At 51.6% G+C, this 17,120-nt stretch overlaps 1 protein-coding gene across 9 annotated transcripts in view; it reads right to left on the bottom strand.

The window, feature by feature from the left end:
• Window positions 1-5,815: 5,815 nt before the first annotated feature.
• LOC114200634 (protein FAM156A/FAM156B) overlaps window positions 5,816-17,120 on the bottom strand; it is a 49,366-nt gene continuing 38,061 nt past the window's right edge. For 6 of the 9 annotated variants that reach the window (XM_028092859.2, XM_028092856.2, XM_028092857.2 and 3 more), the window contains one exon: window positions 11,870-13,313. In XM_028092859.2, coding sequence (XP_027948660.1) covers window positions 12,551-13,192 — 642 coding nt within the window. In that variant the 5' untranslated portion in view covers window positions 13,193-13,313 and the 3' untranslated portion in view covers window positions 11,870-12,550. Of the gene's footprint in view, window positions 7,169-7,496; window positions 7,920-8,076; window positions 8,144-8,665; window positions 11,018-11,179; window positions 11,262-11,869; window positions 13,314-17,120 lie in introns of those variants that run through there. The other 3 variants (XR_015767524.1, XR_015767523.1, XR_015767525.1) reach the window with 3 other exon arrangements.

The following is a 17,120-nucleotide window of genomic DNA, read 5'->3' on the forward strand; positions in this document are numbered from 1 at the left end:
ATCGTCAGCGCTGCGATCCGATTGGTGCTTTCTGGGCATGCGCGCCGGAGTGGAATGACGTCGGCGCCGGTCGCCGGGCCCGGGCTCCTTACGGGTCTGCGGACCTGTCAGAAGTACCGCGGGGACGGGGCTATCCCGGTACTGTCAGCAGGTTCCCAGGAGCTCCCACGCCCCACGGGCGACACCTGTACGGGTCCCCTGTTTATTGTCCTCCTCCCCACCCCAGCCAGTGAACACGCCAGTCCCGAAACACACTCGCTGTCCGCCCTCTCAGCCCTCACTCCTCTGATGCCTCCGGGCCCCCCTCAAGGTTCACGAAGATGGTCTCTCCGCCCCAGGAATGTTCTCCTTCTCCCCAAGCGGAGTATCGCCCTGCCCACCCACCTGCCCTGGGCATCAGGAAACGCCGCGCCCCTCCCTGGCGTCCCGAGTAGCTTTCCTCTCACTCAGCGCTCTGAACCGGATGCCCTGGTTGTCCGGCTCCCTCCCTCTAATGCCTCTACATCCACAATATACAGCCTCTTGGGGGCCTCCAGTCCAGACCCCAGGGCCACCTCAAGGTTCACCCCCAATAACAAACACTCCCTTTTTGTATGTGAGCACCAGAGCCTTGATGACGAAATTTTAAAATCTTAACTGAATTCTTTTATGTTAGTTCCACGGCCAGGAGAGAATTGCCTTTCATTTCCACTCATCCTTCCCGCATTATTACAGCTCTCTTCCGGTCTGTTGCAACTGCCTACGAATTCATGGAGAGGACGGTAGCGATCAGGTGGGACTTGCCACAGCTTCCCAAACCCTGTCCTGGCATTCTCTGCCGCCCCTCTGCATACATGCTCCACAGGGCAACCAGCCCCTCAGCTCTGCTCGGGATCCCGCGCCTCCCACCTTCTCAGAGACTTGGCTCCTGCAGTGGAGTCTCCTCTCTCCTGCTCTCTCTACGTGGGAGCATTCCACAATAGAGGGGGGGAAAAAAAACCCACTGCCTTCCCCCAAGTCATCCTGCAGCTACTGGCCCCCAATCTGTACCTTTCAAAGCAAAACTGCTTCAACTTCTCCCGAGGCCGTTAGCTCCTGAGCCAGCTTCAATTAGAGCTTTTGTCCCTATCTCTCCACTGCGACTGTTCTTGTCAAGGCCTCCCTTAACATCCATATTGCCTGACACCACTCACACTCTGTGCACGTGCTAGGGAAGCTCTGAGGCACCTTTGGCGCTGTGACCATTCATTTCTCCACCTATTTTTTAGATAGATAGATAGATAGATAGATAGACAGATAGATAGATAGATAGAGTTGGGAGGTGTATATAAACTCAATTTCTATTGTATATGACAACGTGCCAATTTCACATTATGCCCCCTTTGACCTGGATATATGGGAATTTGGGTCAACATGAAAGACAAGCCAAAGAAAGAGTATCCTTTTCAGTCACAGAGGGGGCAAAGGCCCCCCAGAGGAAGTGGCGGCAGAGGTGAAACAGCTCAGACAAGGGACAGGTGTTCAAGAAGTGAGGAGGAGCTCCAGATACAGGAGGGTTTCCCCTCATTCACGCGTGGGACTCACAGGGTACACTCTGTACAATGACCCAAGCGCTCTCTTTGAGTGAAGGGATAACTGGAGTGGAGATATATAGCTTTCTGGAGCTGATCTTAGTTCCTGCTATGTTGTAGATGAGATGGAGGGGGGCTGGACTCCCCTATGGGGGATGTAGAATGTGGCTGGGTTCATAACCAGAGGTTCATGAAGGAAGCTTTCACCCGGTAGAGGCTTAGATGACTCTGCAGCTGCACCTGTGGAGGGCACAGTCCTGCCCAGGGGTGGGATGGAGGATGAGACCCAGATGCAGAGGTATTTGCAGATGCCAGCTGAGTGAGGTAAGGCTGAGGCAGCCAGGGAGCACCAGGTCCCCACCAAGAGGAGGGAGACGGAAGTGCAAGTTACACCCGCCTCCGTGCATGGCATCAGCAGCTGGACCTGGGGGGACAAGAGTCATCCTTCCCTCAGAGACCACCCAGGGCACTGTGAGCCACATAGGTGTGTCATAGAACCCCCCACCCCTTTCCACATCATCACACACACCCGTAAGCCACACATACCCTTCCTCATATTGGGGAGGAGTGAGGGGCGAGGCGTGGTGGAAATGTGAGACTGAGCATTCGTAGATAGGGACCATTCAGCGATTGCATCGGACCACGCTTACCTATACCACATTCAATGTAAATGCATGGCTTCCCTCCCCGCTTGCCTTCCAGTCCAGATGAGACTAACGGAACCAAAGCGCCTGGGTGATGTGAGGAGCACGAGTGAGTCTGTGATCCGAGCTCACCATCCCCACCGGCTTTTCCTCTGCCCGCGGTCTGTCCAAGCAGTCATGTTAAAGGAGACTGGGGGTCCTTGTCTTGTCCTCTCCTTTAACTCAGGAAGCGTTTACCATCCACAGACGGACCCCAGGACAGAGGACAGAGAGAAGAGGGGCCCACACAGACACACACAGTGGAGTAGTTGACAAGCGTTGTCACAGAGCTGAGCTGGGCCTCCTCGTGGCCACCCTGCGCCTGCCCTCCACAGGCAATTTCTCCTCGAACAACACAGACGCTCACTTCAGGGCCTGAGTTCTGGATCTGGGCTTCAGAAAATGTGTCCAGAGCCAGAGGAGGATGCCTGGAGGATTGCACCTAAAGCCAGTGATTTTTATTAGAAGAAGGAGAGGTTTTCCCTTCTTAATTTGTTTGAAGGTAAAGCATGTGAGTTTCCTCCAGAGAGCTGAGGGGCCCAAGTGAGGACCTCAGTAGTTGCTGGCAGAGCCAGCACTATCCCCACACCCCAAGATCTTTTCCCCCCTCTGCTGGGTGCTCAGAACATCTGATCCTCGAGGGAGGGCCTCCCCAGGTCCGCCTAGAGCTGTCACATCCGCAAGTAGGGACCCGGGCTTTTGTTTGCAGAGACCAGCAATCGGGCACCCAATAAAGGACAAGTCTCAGGCCTCCAGTTGCTGTCACTGGCCCCGTGAGTGTGTTCTCCGTGGTGAGAGCCCATTAGCTTCTGGCTCATGACAACACAGTCATGCAGCACGAACGGTGTTCGACGGGCTTTCTTTATAGAAAGCTAGAGGACTTAGAACGTACTCGCTTATGCCCACTGCCCCACTGGGTTCCTGAAGCTCAGAAAGTCATGCTTTCTACCCCCCTTCGTCTGAAACAGACAGTGGTGCCCTGAGGCCCTAGAGTCTCTCAGATGGAAACCACGGTCTAGTCCCGAAGAAGCCATCACGCTCTCGTGTCACTCTGGGGAAGGAAGGGGTCGACCTGGAGCAAGGGCTTGGTCTCTTCTTACAGTCGTGGTTCACCGGGCCTCCCTTCCTCATCTGGCCTCCTCTCAGATAATGACCTATCCCTCCCTCCCTCATCCAGCAGGGATAATAAGGAGCTTTGGAAAGATGGGGTTCCCTTCAGAAAGGCGTGGACTCTGTGGCCACAAAGCAATGGCCGAAGTGGCTTTCGGACCGGACCTCGGTCCTTCTCCTGAGAGCGTTCGCCTGAGTTACCGCTCGGCGTCTGACCAGTGGCCCCTGTGTAAGATCTTAGAACAGTCCGGACCTGGGCCACTCCCTGACTTGCAGCCACCCGCAGGAGCCTGCGCCCTGCATCCTCTTCACGGTGATCTGAGGACGGCACTCTGACCCCAGCTTTGCAGGGGCAGAATCACATGGCGCTTCTGTCCTGCGGCTCCACGGCCCAGCCTCTCTGTTCCTCATTGGAAGGACCTGAAAGCCCAGGCTCCTCACCACCGGAGAGGACATGCTGAGGCCAATCTCATGACCAGGACTTAGGTTTACAGAGCATTCTAGTCTATCCAGGCCCCGGCCGCAGACGAGGTTGCCCCGAACCAAGAAACATCTTTGTCGGAGACACCTGGTCTGAATGTCGTGGCCAGATGCCCAACGTCCCCAGACCTGCCACCGCCCCAACCCCCGGCCCCGACACCCAGGGCCCTCAATGGCGGCACTGCTCTGAGCGTCCCCAGCACGACTCCTGTCCTCAGATGCCACCTCTGCCACAACTTCCCAATCCGTCCCCCCTCTGTTTCACTCTCGTCTGACAAGTCAGTGTGGGGCTCTGCCGGGACACCAGCCGTTGAGGCATCTACCTGGAAGATGATGAATCTCTGAAGCCGCTTCTCCGTGGGTCACAGAGGCAGGAATGGGGCGGGAGAGAGGTGATGGAAGACTTGCTCCAACCCCACCGCTGCACGGACCCCACCGCTCTGCCCGCAACTGAAAGACACACCAGTGAGGCTCACCCCAGCTCTCGACTCTGTCATCGAGTCAACGGTCCGCACTATCCACAGGGGTTTCTGGAACCTGCATCCAGTTGTTTTTCAGACCTGCTTTTGGGGACAGAAACTAACATCCTCTGAAAGCACATAGCCACCTCCTTCTACTACCACCCTGTGTCTCTGATTCCTGTCAAGCCAGGTTTCTTGATCGTGTAGGCCGCAGTGTGGACTTACTTGGCTACCTCTGGATCCCTCCGCGATGTCCCCCACCCGCGGATCATCCCTTTGCCAAATTCTCCAAAGAGCTCCATGTTGCCAAACCAAAGTACCCAGCGCCGTCTCGGCCACAGTAACAGCCCTCGGTTTCACGATGCTGTGGTTCCTCAGCTTCTGGGACCGCAGCCCACCCTGGCTTTCCTCCTGCCTCCCAGATCTTCACTTCTAAGTCTCCTTGTTGGCCCGTTTCATTTGATCCCGTCCTAAATCTTGTTTTGTTTTTTCCTCCCAGGGATCCAACCTCTGCTCTGTGCTCTTCTCATTCTATACACGATCCGTGGGCGACGACATCGCCACCCAGAGCTCTACCCCCCCGACTCGTTTCCATCTGTATCCCCATGTATCCCTGTGGCTTCTCCCGTCAACGAGTCCACCGAAGAAATGCCTGCTGGGCCCCAGATCCCCAGTGGGCTGAACCTATGGGGCATCTGCACTCAGAGGTCCCACAAGCCTTGCCAATCTGCAGACGACCCCAGACCTCCATTCCCTCCTCTCGGGTGGACACCACCATCCACCCAATGCCTTAAGGCAATATCCTGGGGAGGTTGCTAGGTGTGCTCTCCATCGCCCTCCACCCCCCCCCCCCCCCCCCGCCTCGCCCCGGCCCGCCCCGCCCCGCCTCTCTGGGACCTGCTCAGGAAAAGGCTACACCATCATCCTCGCGTTGCCACAGGTGTTCGCAAAGTCGCCTGTGAGGGCTCCTCCTCCGCAGATACACTCTGAGCACGTCCTCACAAAGCTCCTGGTTCGGGTGCGTTCCCCACAGGAATTCCCGAGGACACCTGGGCCCTGCAATACACCTGGGAGACTGACATCCCCATCTTCTGTAAGAACCCCCTGTGTAAACTCGATGAATGAGGCACAGCAGTAAGCCCGGGATTTGGAATATGGAGTTGAGTATCTGGAAGCAATCTCTCAAGGAGAAAGTTTGGGGAGGCACGTGTCCTTGGGTGAGCATGAAACAAGGGACTGCCCAATTTTACTTTTCATCATAAATACCCCGACCTGTTTGGGCTCTTATCTGAGCATGGGAATGAGTTTGAGAACATAAAGTCTAAGTTAAAAAACACAACTCAGTAAACTTGGCAGATAAGCCTGACAGCCGAGCCATTGCCATCAATGGATACAAATCTCAGCCAACGCATTTTCAAAGAATTATTGGGATCTGTCCGATGAAGTTGTCTATACAATGTTTCCTCCGATCTTAAAGTAGCTAAGCACAAGGGATCTTGACAGGAAATAAAAAGTCTTACGTCTCGTGAGCAAACTTTGTAGGGTTTTAACTTCACACTTTGGTTTTCGGGAACATTGAGAGCAGCCAGTACAATGGCAGTTTTAAAGCCCGCGTTTACTCTGACGTGTTTTTCCTTTCCTCACAGCCTATGAGATCGGCCAACCACAGCAGGTAATGGTGAAAACCTGCGGGCCTTGTAAGGGGAATCTCAAAGTTCTGACTTGAGGGTTTCGCCTTAAGGATGGTTCTGTTTCCACGGCTGCAAACTAGGTTTTCATAGAAGTTTCCAAATAATGCTCTCGCTGGGGCCACATTCCAGACTCTCTACCTCAGACTCCCTGGGGATGGAGCACCTGCATCTGTCCCTCTTTTTGTTGTTGTTGTTGTTTTATTAATAATTTTTCTATGTTACTTCCAGTATAGTTAAGATAGTGTTATATAAGTTTCAGGTGTAGAGTACCGTGACTCAACAATCCCATACACCACCCGGTTCTCATTAGGAGAGGGGCACTAATTAATCCCCCCACCCACCTCCCCTCCGCCTACCGTCAGTTTGTTCTCTATAGCTAAGAGTTTGTTTCTTGGTTTGTCTCTGTCTCTTTTTCTCCTTTGCTCCTTTGTGGCTGTTAAATTCCACGAGTGAAATCATATGGCCCTTGTCTTCTGACATATTTGGCTTAGCATCATCCTCTCTAGCTCTACCTGTGTTATATGCAAATGGGAAGATGTCTTTCCTTTTTATGGCTGAGTAATATTCCATTGTATATATACCACATCCTCTTTATCCATTCATCTATCCATGGACGCTTGGGCTGCTTCCATGCTTTGGCTATCGTAAACAATGCTGCTATAAACATAGGGGTGCATGTACCCCCCCAAATTAGTGTTTTTCTATTTTTGGTTAAATGCCCAGCAGTGTGATTGCTGGACTATAGGCAGTTCTATTTTCAACTCTTTGAGGAAACTCCATACTCTCTTCCAGAGTGGCTGCACCAGTCTGCCTTCCCACCAACAGTGTGAGAGAGTTCCCCTTTCTCCACATCCTCGCCAACGCCTGTCGTTTCTTGTGTTTTTGACTTTAGCCGTTCTGACTGGTGTGAGGTGGGATAGCTCACTGTGGCTGTGATTTGCATTTCCCTGATGGTATGTGATGCTGAGCATCTTTTCACGTGTCTGTTGACCGCCTGGATGTCTTCTTTGGAGAAATGTCTGTTCATGCCTTCTGCCCATTTTTAAACTGGATTATTTGTTTTTCAGGTGTTGAGTCCTCTTTGAGCTGCTCCAGGAAAGATTCGATGTGCAGCTGAGGTTGAGAAACATCGCTGAACTTTCCCGGTCCTGGTTTAAAGAGAATCTTGGAGTCTACAGCCATGTGTACTAATACTGAAATTAAAAAAAAATTCCTCCTGTGTCTTCTCTTGCAGGAGCTTTTTTTTTTTTAATTTGAGTCTAGTTGACACACAATGTCACGTTAGTTGCAGGCGTATATCACAGTGATTCAACATATCTAGTGTCACGCTCTGCTCCCCAGTAGCGTAGCTACCATCTGTCACCAGACAATGCTGTTAGAGCATCACTGACGATATTCCCTATGCTGTGTCTTCGATCCCGTGACTTTTTCATTCCTTCACCGGAAGCCTGTATCTCCCCCGAGCCGCCCCCGCCCCGCTCACTCCAACTTCCCCATCCACCCACCCCCTTCCCTCTGGCAGCCATCAGTTTGCTTTCTGTATTCATAGGTCAGGAGCTATTGGTGACATATTTACTTTACAGCCATATTGAGAATAATTTCAAGGACTCAGGGGTGTGTTTATGCGCCAATGTCCCCTTCTCTACAGGACACTCAGGCAGGCGGAGGGGAGGGAGAAGGGCCTCAAGGATGGAAAGGCAGCGGGATTTCCATTGTCCTGGTTACCCCTATGCCGTGGATCCCCACTGGCTTGCTGAGTGAGGCAGGGGCCCGTGTGTGTGTGTGTGTGTGTGTGTGTGTGTGCGTGCGTGTGCGCGCACGCACGGGGGGAGCAGGGGGGAGACAACATCACTCCCCAGTCTACACATGTCTTCCTGTGGCCAGAGGTTGAAGTGAAGGGTGAGGCTGGTTACCAGGGACACCGCAGCCGGTTCCATGGGATTCCTGAAGAATGGAAAAGTCCTAAGTGGGTTTCAGATGCAGCATGGACTATGGGAACGTGGCCCCAGCCAGATTTCTGAGACAACCACTCTGTTCACCCAGTGGCTGCCCGCGCACGAGGACACGTGGACACGCAGACACGCGCAGACGTTGCACTCACCAGCACTCCGTTCCGTCGTGCCCAGGGCTCGTTCTGTTGTGCACAGGGCTCGGGCTGGTGGGAGCTGCTAGCTCACATGGAGGAGGCAGGTGATGATGGGTCCCGCGGGCAGGACCCAGAGAACATGGAACGAGAGATGGGGCAGTTTCTTAGTGTTATAAAGTCAATGGCATACCTCTTCCTCCAGGGCTTACTTAGACATCTGCATTACATTTTCTAAAGGCTGTAATTTGGGGCGCCTGGGTTGCTCAGTCAGTTAAGCATCTGCCTTCAGCTCAGGTCATGATCCCGGGGTCCTGGGATCGAGCCCCACGTTGGGCTCCTTGCATAGCGGGGGGCCTGTTTCTCCCTCCACCCCTGTTCCCCACTCATGCCCTCTCTCCCTCTCTCCAAATAATAAAATCTTACAAAAAAAAATAATAAAGCCTATGATTTATCTCCCAGGAAGTTCACCCAATTAAAGGCTGCAATGCAGTGACTTGTAGTAGATTTATGGAGTTGCGCAGCCTTCACCAGGATTCCGCTGTACAACATTTCATCCCTCCAGAAGGACCCTGCGTATCCGTCAGCACTCAAGTCCCACTCCTACCTCCAGGCCGAGGCAACATCTAAGGGAATTTCTATCTCTTGTAGGTTTGCCCTTTCTGGGCACTTCCCGTAAACGGACTCATGCTTCAGGCGCACTTGTGTGTCCGTGTTCTTGCACGTAACATAACACCGTGGAGGCTCCTCCGTGTTGCTGCAGACACCGCAAGGTCATCCGTCTTCGTAGACCAGTGGCATCCACTGCCAGTTTGGTTATCCTTTTACCCGTTGAGACTTTTAGACTGTTTCCTTTTGATTATCCTTTTACCCGTTGAGACTTTTAGACTGTTTCCCCTTTTTCGCCGTGAACATCTGAGTACAAGTCTTTGCTTGGGCATAGGTTTCGTTTCCGGTTTCTCCATGTCCTCATTCTTTGTCTTGCATGATTGCACCGGCCGGACCCTTCAGTCAGTGTTGGACGGAAACGGTGGGCCCCGGCATCCTCACCTTGGTCCGCCTCTCAGGAGGAAAGCATTCATTCCTGCACTACTCAACGGGATGTGACATGAGACTCATTTTTCTTCTAGATACCCTTTACCGGAATCGGAATGAGGACGTGCCCTTCTCGCCCTAGGCGGCTGAGCGTTTTTGTTTTTTTTTCCTTTTTTTAGCATGAATGGGTCTTGAATTTTGTCAAATGTCTGTTCTCTATCGGGATGATCAACTACATGGTTCCCGTCCTCACTCTATGATGATGGTGTTTACCTTAATTGCATCTTGAACGCTAAAGCAATATTGCAACCCTGGGGTAAGTCTCACTTGGTTAGTTGCATACTCCCTTGTGAATGGTGTTGGATCTGGTGTGCCGTTTTGGTGAGGGTTTACGGGTGGACAGTCGTAATAGATATTGGTTTATAGATGTCTTGTGTTGTCCTGTGTGGCTTCGGTAGCAGGGTAATATTGTCCTCATAGGCTGAGTAAGGAAGTCTTCCCTCCTCCTGTCTATTCTGGAAGAGTCTATGAAGGACGGCTACTGTCTCTTCCCACAGTTTACCAGAATTCACCAATGAGGCCCTTCCTCTGTGGGAAGGTTCTTAATTCCCAAATTCAATGTCTTTACTTGCGATAGGTCCATTCAGAGTTTTCTCTTTGAGCATATTCCATTTTGCCCCTCTTCTCTCCCTGTGATTTCTTGCCTCCTGGTGGCTCTGCCTCCGGGTCTCTGGTCTGGAACCTGGCGTGCGGAACATCTCTAGACCTCACTGGATTCTGGCTCCCAGTCCGGAACTTGGGACCGTATGCTGTGTCAGATGGGACCCCCAGATATGCTCGCGCGCTCCATACGTAGGCAAGGGGACCATGCCTTCGAGGGGGGGGGACGGGGTGGCACCAATGAGTCCCTCGGGGACACCCACCCAGCCATTCTCCATGGGCCCCCAGGTAGGCCGTAAGTCTGTGGTGAGGAGCGCCCTCAGCAAGCCCCCGGTCTGCACTGCCCTGCCCGGGTCCTGCCCGCTCCTCTCGTCTCCCGGCGAGGCAGCCGCACAGGGGATCCGTGACGGCTCCCTGCCACACGTCTGGGTGTCCCAGCTCTCCCTGATTGAAGGCTCAAGTCCCGAGGCCCGGGACCGTCTCGCCATTACTCCAAACTGCCCCGCCCCGGCAGCCAGCCTAGCACGGAGTCGGGGAGGCAAGGGAGACAAGGAAACCTTCACGAGTGGCTCTGCATTTGATGGTGGTTGGCGTGGCTGCAGAGGTGAGGCCACCTCCTTCCCGTCTCTGTGACTCTGCCAGGTGGGGAAGACTGGCCCTGCCCCAGGGCATTCTGCAGAGGATTCAACGAGGTAGCTCCTAAGACTTGGTGCTTCCAGCTGGGAAACGTCCACCAAAGTCACCGGTTCTCCGCACTTCACCCACAGCCTTTGTGGAGGTTACAGGTGGTGAGCTGGTTGAGATGCCCGCTCTGAATGCAGCCCGCCTAGGTCTGTGTGCCATGCCCCGCTCCGGTGCCCACGTGCGCGACACTCAGCAAGTCACCTAACCTCTCTGTGCTCCGCTTCCCCACCTACCCATTGAGACTGAGGTCTTGCTCCACGAAGGGTCTCTGGGAGCGGATTCCATAAGCCGATATTTGCAAATATGCAGCATAGGGTCTGACAGCTAGTACACAATCAAGAGACTGAAATGCCATGTTACTCCTGCTCCCCACACCCCGAATGACCAGTCTGAATTGAGGCCTCAGAGTTTCAAGAAAGAAAAGTCCTGCTTTAGGGCGCCTGGGTGGCTCGGTCCGTTAAGCGTCTGCCTTCGGCTCAGGTCATGATCTCGGGGTCCTGGGTTCAAGCCCCACGTTGGGCTCCCTGCTTGGCGGGGAGTCTGCTTCTCCCTCTCCCTCTGCCCCTCCCCCTGCCCATGTTCTTTCTCTCTCAAATAAATAAATAAATAAATAATCTAAAACGAAAAAAGAAAAGTCCTGCTTTATTGACCCTCTCCTTCAAGTGGGAGACAAGCCTGGCAGGGTCAGGTGAGCTCCTAAGCTCTCAGATGAGATCACAAGTTGAGAACATAATAAACATACCTGTGCTCAAGCCACTTCCCTCTGTGGGAGACTCGTACATCTTGGCAGCAACACAGCCCTGGGGACTACCTAAAAATAGAGCCTGACAGAAAGCAGAATTTATTGTCAGTTTAGAGGAATCGCATGGGCATTTCGTGGGTACACAGCATTGGATCCTGTGTTTGTGTGTGGGGAGGGGGGAAGGCGCCAGGTGGGGGTGGGGTGACCGATTCATTCAATGAATCCTGAAATGAAAAGGCACGTGCCTAAATCCCAAAACGACTCTCCAATTATTCAACGATGCTCTGGTGGTCCCGCAGGAGGCATGCAACTGCCGTTCCCATGCACCAACCCAGGGCCACCAGGCAACGAACGAGGAATGGCCCCTGAAGATCCTGAGGCCAGGGGAACCGGCACCATCCCGCGGGAGCTCCTACCGTGTGCAGCGGACTCTGCTTCCAACTCTCTGTGGGCAGGAAGACTCTCCTCCCCTTGGCTCCTGGATCATGTGAAGGCCGGTCCTGCTGCAGGGCCGCAGACGGTGACGTGATGCTGCTCCCTGGTGCCCTCCCCGTCCCCTGCCCCAAACCCGCACAGTTTACAGCTCCGCCTGATAAACCGTGATCTGCTGCTCTAGGATTTAAATGTCGTCATCTCAGACCTAACAAAGAACAAAGCGACAGGGATCAAGAAACCAGAACTCAAAAGCTATTTTCCTTTCATACGCAGATTTATTTGGTACGCATGACGAGGCAACCCATCAGAAATTCCGCCAAGGGGAGTACCATCAATGTCACGAAGCAGGGAAACGTTGACCTACATTTAGCTCAGCGTATTCATAATGGCTTACACAGAGAACACCGTGGTGAACCCCCACGTTCCCGTTCCACGTCCCTTTCCGTCAGATGCTCGATTTAGCGTCAGATTCTCGGAAGTGGGGCTCAGTTGAGCGCACGGGCATCCCAGCAGACCTAGTGCTGCTTCTGGGAGGCGGTCAGTGACACGGCACGAAAGCACATGGCCATCACCAGGGCATTCATGCTACAGAGAAACCCTATATCTTACTGACGACAAGGCAGGGAGGAGAGACAGACATCCGGGGTGGGAAAGTGACAACATGCATCACGGGAGCCGAAACACGGAAGTTAAGGACCTCTGGTACGCAGTGAACCACAGAAAGCCCCACGGTGACCCAGAAATTCCAGGCAGGAAAGGGACTGGCTCCACGCTCACACGGACCGAGTGTCCAGTCCTCACGCTGCTTTTGCTCCTTCTCTGACTTCTCTGACCGCTTACTGTTCGGTCCCCAAAAGGAACCCACGCTCAGGATCTGGCCACACCAGCCTCCACGTCTGAATCCGTTCAGATCTCTGTCACGTGAGGACAAGAGCCTCAGTTTTCTTTCAACCACTGCTTCAGGAGCCTCTGGAACATTCTTTTGCTTTCCTGCTGCATCTCCAGTTGGAGCTTCTCCTCTCTCTCCTGCTGTTGGAGCACCCCTTCGGGCAGAAGGCCGGACCGGCTGGTCCCCAGGCTGAGGGTCAAGCCACTGAGGCCCTGCACCAGCGTGTCCCAGGAGGAAGGATGCGGGGCCCCTTTCCTCTCTGCAGGCATCCCGGAGACGCTGGGCCTATGGCTCTGGCAGTATCGACATTCACATCGGAATCTGTTCGGATCCCTATCCCCCGAGGAAGGGATCCTGGCCTTCCTCTCGACCCGGTAAGGTGCCACGTGATCGAGGTGTCGCCGTCTCACAGGCCCCAGAAGTGTTCTCTTCCTCTGAGGGGACGCTGCCCTTTCCCACCGCCTCTCTTGGAGGGTTTTCTCATCCCTGTACCGCTGCTGGAGCAGCCCCTCTGGCAGAGGGGCAGGGCATCTGGTGCCCGGACTGGTTTTGAGGTCACCGAGGCCCATGATTAGCAGTTCTGAGAAGGACGGAGGGGAGGCTGCTGTGACTTCCCGGGAGGTCTCTTCAGAGCTCATCGGGGAAGATTCGGGAATCAGTGTTGAGTTACGTTTCTGAACTGGATCCATGGAGGCGTCGTCGCTGCTCACAGCTCCGCCTGGCCCTTGGGTCTAGACAGGATGGTGAAGATGAAGGTTCTCAAAGAGCTGGAAGGTAGCGGAGGGACGGGCACGGCCGGAAGAACCCAGACTGCAACACATGGTGATAAAAGAAGAAAGAAAACCCGTTATTGTTCCTCTGACTTCAGCTTTCCGTGCCTCTGTCTCCTATCTGTGAGATGGGGACGACAGTGAGCCCTAGTCACGAGGACTGTTCTGTGCTCTCAGTGAGATAATACAGTTCCAAGAGCTCAGAACACTGATGGCATATAACCAGGGTCTCAGAAGTGAGAGCCTAATATCGTGTCCACCCACGTGACCCGCCATGCAAAACGACGTCCTGCAGTCAACCACGGTAATTCCTGCAGACGTGTTGTAACTGTTCTCAAGCATCACTTTAAGAACAATCCATGTGTGACTGGCTTGTGCCCTCCTCCTAGGTGTTCATGTACTTTCGAAAAGGAGACATTTGCTAAAATCTAAGCATTTCACCATGCTCCCCGGGAGGGACACATTCTTTTCAAGTTTCACTGGCTTTCATCTACTTAAAAAGGATATTCAAGCCTATGGACATCATTTGAAAATTCCCCCGTAAGAATAAATAAGAATTTACCAACGCAAAAGAACAGAAATCAATGATATTTCTAACAAGACACATTAGAGGAACTCAAATCAAAAGTTGCTTCTTTGAGGGCCACCTGGGTGGCTCAGTCGGTTAAGCGGCTGCCTTTGGCTCAGGTCATGATCCCAGAGTCCTGGGATCAAGCCCCACGTCGGGCTCCCTGCTCAGCGGGGAGCCTGCTTCTCCCTCTTCCTCTGCCTGCCTCTCTGCCTACCTGTGCGCTCTCTCTCGCTCTCTCTCTCTCTGTCAAATAAATAAATAAAATCTTTAAAAAAAAGTTGCTTCTTTGAAATGATCCATAAAATCGATACACCTCTCACAAGACTGAGGAAGGAAACGAAGAAAAACAGAGAGAAGAGCAGAGCAAGATACATCCCACTTCATGCTTTCTAGCCATACGACAAAGCCAGGGAAATCAGAACAGTGTGGTACTGGCATAAAAACCGACACACAGACCAATGGGACAGCATCGAGAGCCCAGAAATGACCGCCTGCATATACCGTCAACCAATATTCGACATAGGAATCAAGAATACGCAGCAGAGAAAAGACAGTCTCTTCAATAAATGGTGCTGGGAGAATGGGATAGTCACACGTCAAAGAAGAAAGCCGGACTCCTGGCTTATACACACAAAAATGTACTTGAAATCGATTAAAGACTGCAATGTAAGACCGGAAACCATAAAACTGCTGGAAGGCTACATAACAGAAAAGCTCCTTGACACGGGTCTTGGCCACGAATTCCTGGATATGACCCCCGAAGCACAGGCAACAAAATAAAAAAGAAACAAGTGGGGTTACATGTAACTAAACAGCTGCTGCTGTTTCCACCAAAGAAACCACCAACGAGGTGACAAGACAACTTATAGGATGGGAAAAAATATGTGCAAACCGTGTTATCTGTCAAGGGGTTCATATCCAAAATATAGAAAGAACTCATACAACTCCATGGCAAAAGGGCTAATGATCCAATTTAAAGACGGGTAAAGGCTGTGGATAGAGAGTTTTCTAAAGGAGACGTACAAATGGCCAACAGGGACAAGAAAAGCAGCTCCAAACCACTAAACATCGGAGAAATGCGAATCAAAACCACAATGAGGTATCACCCCACACCTGTTAGAATGGCTAGCATCAAGAAGACAAGAGATAAAAATGCTCGCTGGGATGTGGAGAATAAAGAAATCATGGGGCGCCTGGGTGGTGCAGTTGGTTGAGCGTCTGACTCTTGGTTTCGGCTCAGGGTGTGGAAAAGATAATCAGATTTGTGGTTATCAGAGGTGGCGATTTAGGGAGGGAGAAAACAACTGGAGGATAACTTCCAGTTATAAGATAAATAAGTATCGGGGGTGTAACGTACAACATGATGACTAGTTAACACTGCCGTGTGGTATAAATGAAAGTTGTTTGAGAGTAAATCCCAAGAGTTCTCTTCACAATGAAAACACTGTTTTCCTTTTCTTCTTTTTCGATCTATAGGAGATGGTGGATGTCAACTAAGCTTACTGCGGTAATCCTTTCATGATATATGTAAGTCCAAGTATTATGCTGTTTCCCTTCTACGCTGCCTGTGTCACTTACATCTCAAGAAAAGTGGAGAAAAAGAGAGAGAAAAGAGAGAGAGAAGAAATAAGTTACCAATAGCAGGGATGAAAGAGGAGATTTTGCTAGAGACCCAGCAAATATGAAAGAAACTAGGCGGCAATATTACGTTCAAATCAACATATATAAATGCAACAGCTAGGGAACGGATTGATTACCCGAAACCCATAAACCATCAAAACTTACCCAAGGCGAGATAACATGCACAGTTCAGTATCGTTTACAGAAACTGACTCAGTTGTTTAAAACCTCGACGACAGGGCAGCCTGGGTGGCTCAGTCATTAAGCGTCTGCCTTCAGCTCGGGTCATGATCCCAGGGTCCTGGGATCAAGCCCCGCATCGGGCTCCCTGCTCAGCGGGAGGCCTGCTTCTCCCTCTCCCACTCCCCCTGCTTGTGTTCCCTCTCTCTCGCTGTCAAATAAATAAATAAATAAATCTTAAAAAAAAAAAAGCACCTCGACAACAATCCCAGACGGTATCGCCAGTGAATTCTACCAAATATCGACAGGAGAAACAGACAGACGCAGATATTCTACACAATTTCCTCCAGAAAACTAAGTGGAGGAAACACTTGCAAGTGATTTAGGAGGCTAGCATTTCACTGATAGTAAGAAAAGAAAACCACTGACCAATGTTCTTTCTTAGCACAAGCACAAAATTCCCCACCAAAATACCAGCAGTGCAATCCAGCAATCCATTCAGAGAAAACACACCATGATCAAGTGGGTTAGTCCAGGAAAGCAAGGGTGGTTCAGTAACTGAAAACCAACTAAGGCAATCCTCAGATTTAGCATATAACTGATTAAGCAACGTCATCTCATTAAAAAGAAAAATGAAAGACTCAATACTATGCCTATCAAAATCCCAACGGCATCTCTCAGTAACAGAGAAACAATCCTAAAATGCATCTGGAACAACACAAGACCCAGAACGGCCAAGGCCACCTTGAGGAAGAACACAGTTGGAGGTACCAAAGTCCTTCATTTCAAAACACAGTCCAAGGCTACAGTAAGGAGATCAGTATGGTACTGGTGGAAAGACAGACACAGACCAATGGAACAGAATAGAACCCAGAAATAAACCCAAGGCATGTACAGTCAACTGATCTTGACGAGGATGCCAATAATACCCAGCGGGGAGAGGACACTCTCTTTGACAAATGGCGCTGGGAAAACCGGATGCCCACGTGCAGAAGGATGACACTGGACCCTCTGTTACACCACACACGACAATCAACCCAAAGGGGACTGAAGATTCAATATAAGACCCGATACTGTGAAACTCCTGAAAGAAAACGTAGAGTAAAGCTGCATGACATTGGTCTTGGCAATGATCTTGTGGAATCAACACCCACGGCACAGGCAAGAAAAGCAAAAATAGACAAGTGTGACTACATCAGACTTAAGAGCTTCAGCACAGAAAAGGAAACCACCAACAAGGCGCAAAGGCAATCTGCAAAATGGGCAAAAACATTTGCAAACCACGTATCTGACAAGGAGTTGATTTTCACTACGTATAACAAACTTTCCCAACTCAACAGCAAGAACACAAACAAACCAATGTAAAAATGGGCAAAGGATTTGAATAGACATTTCTCCAAAGAAGCCATACAAATGGCCAAAAGGCATATGGAAAGTGGCTCCACATCCCTAATCATCAGGGAAAGGCCAGTCAAC

Source organism: Eumetopias jubatus, unplaced genomic scaffold (assembly GCF_037043125.1).
Source record: "Eumetopias jubatus isolate StellerSeaLion01/CBP00866 unplaced genomic scaffold, mEumJub1_p1.0 scaffold_159, whole genome shotgun sequence".
Classification (NCBI taxonomy): Eukaryota; Metazoa; Chordata; class Mammalia; order Carnivora; family Otariidae; genus Eumetopias; species Eumetopias jubatus.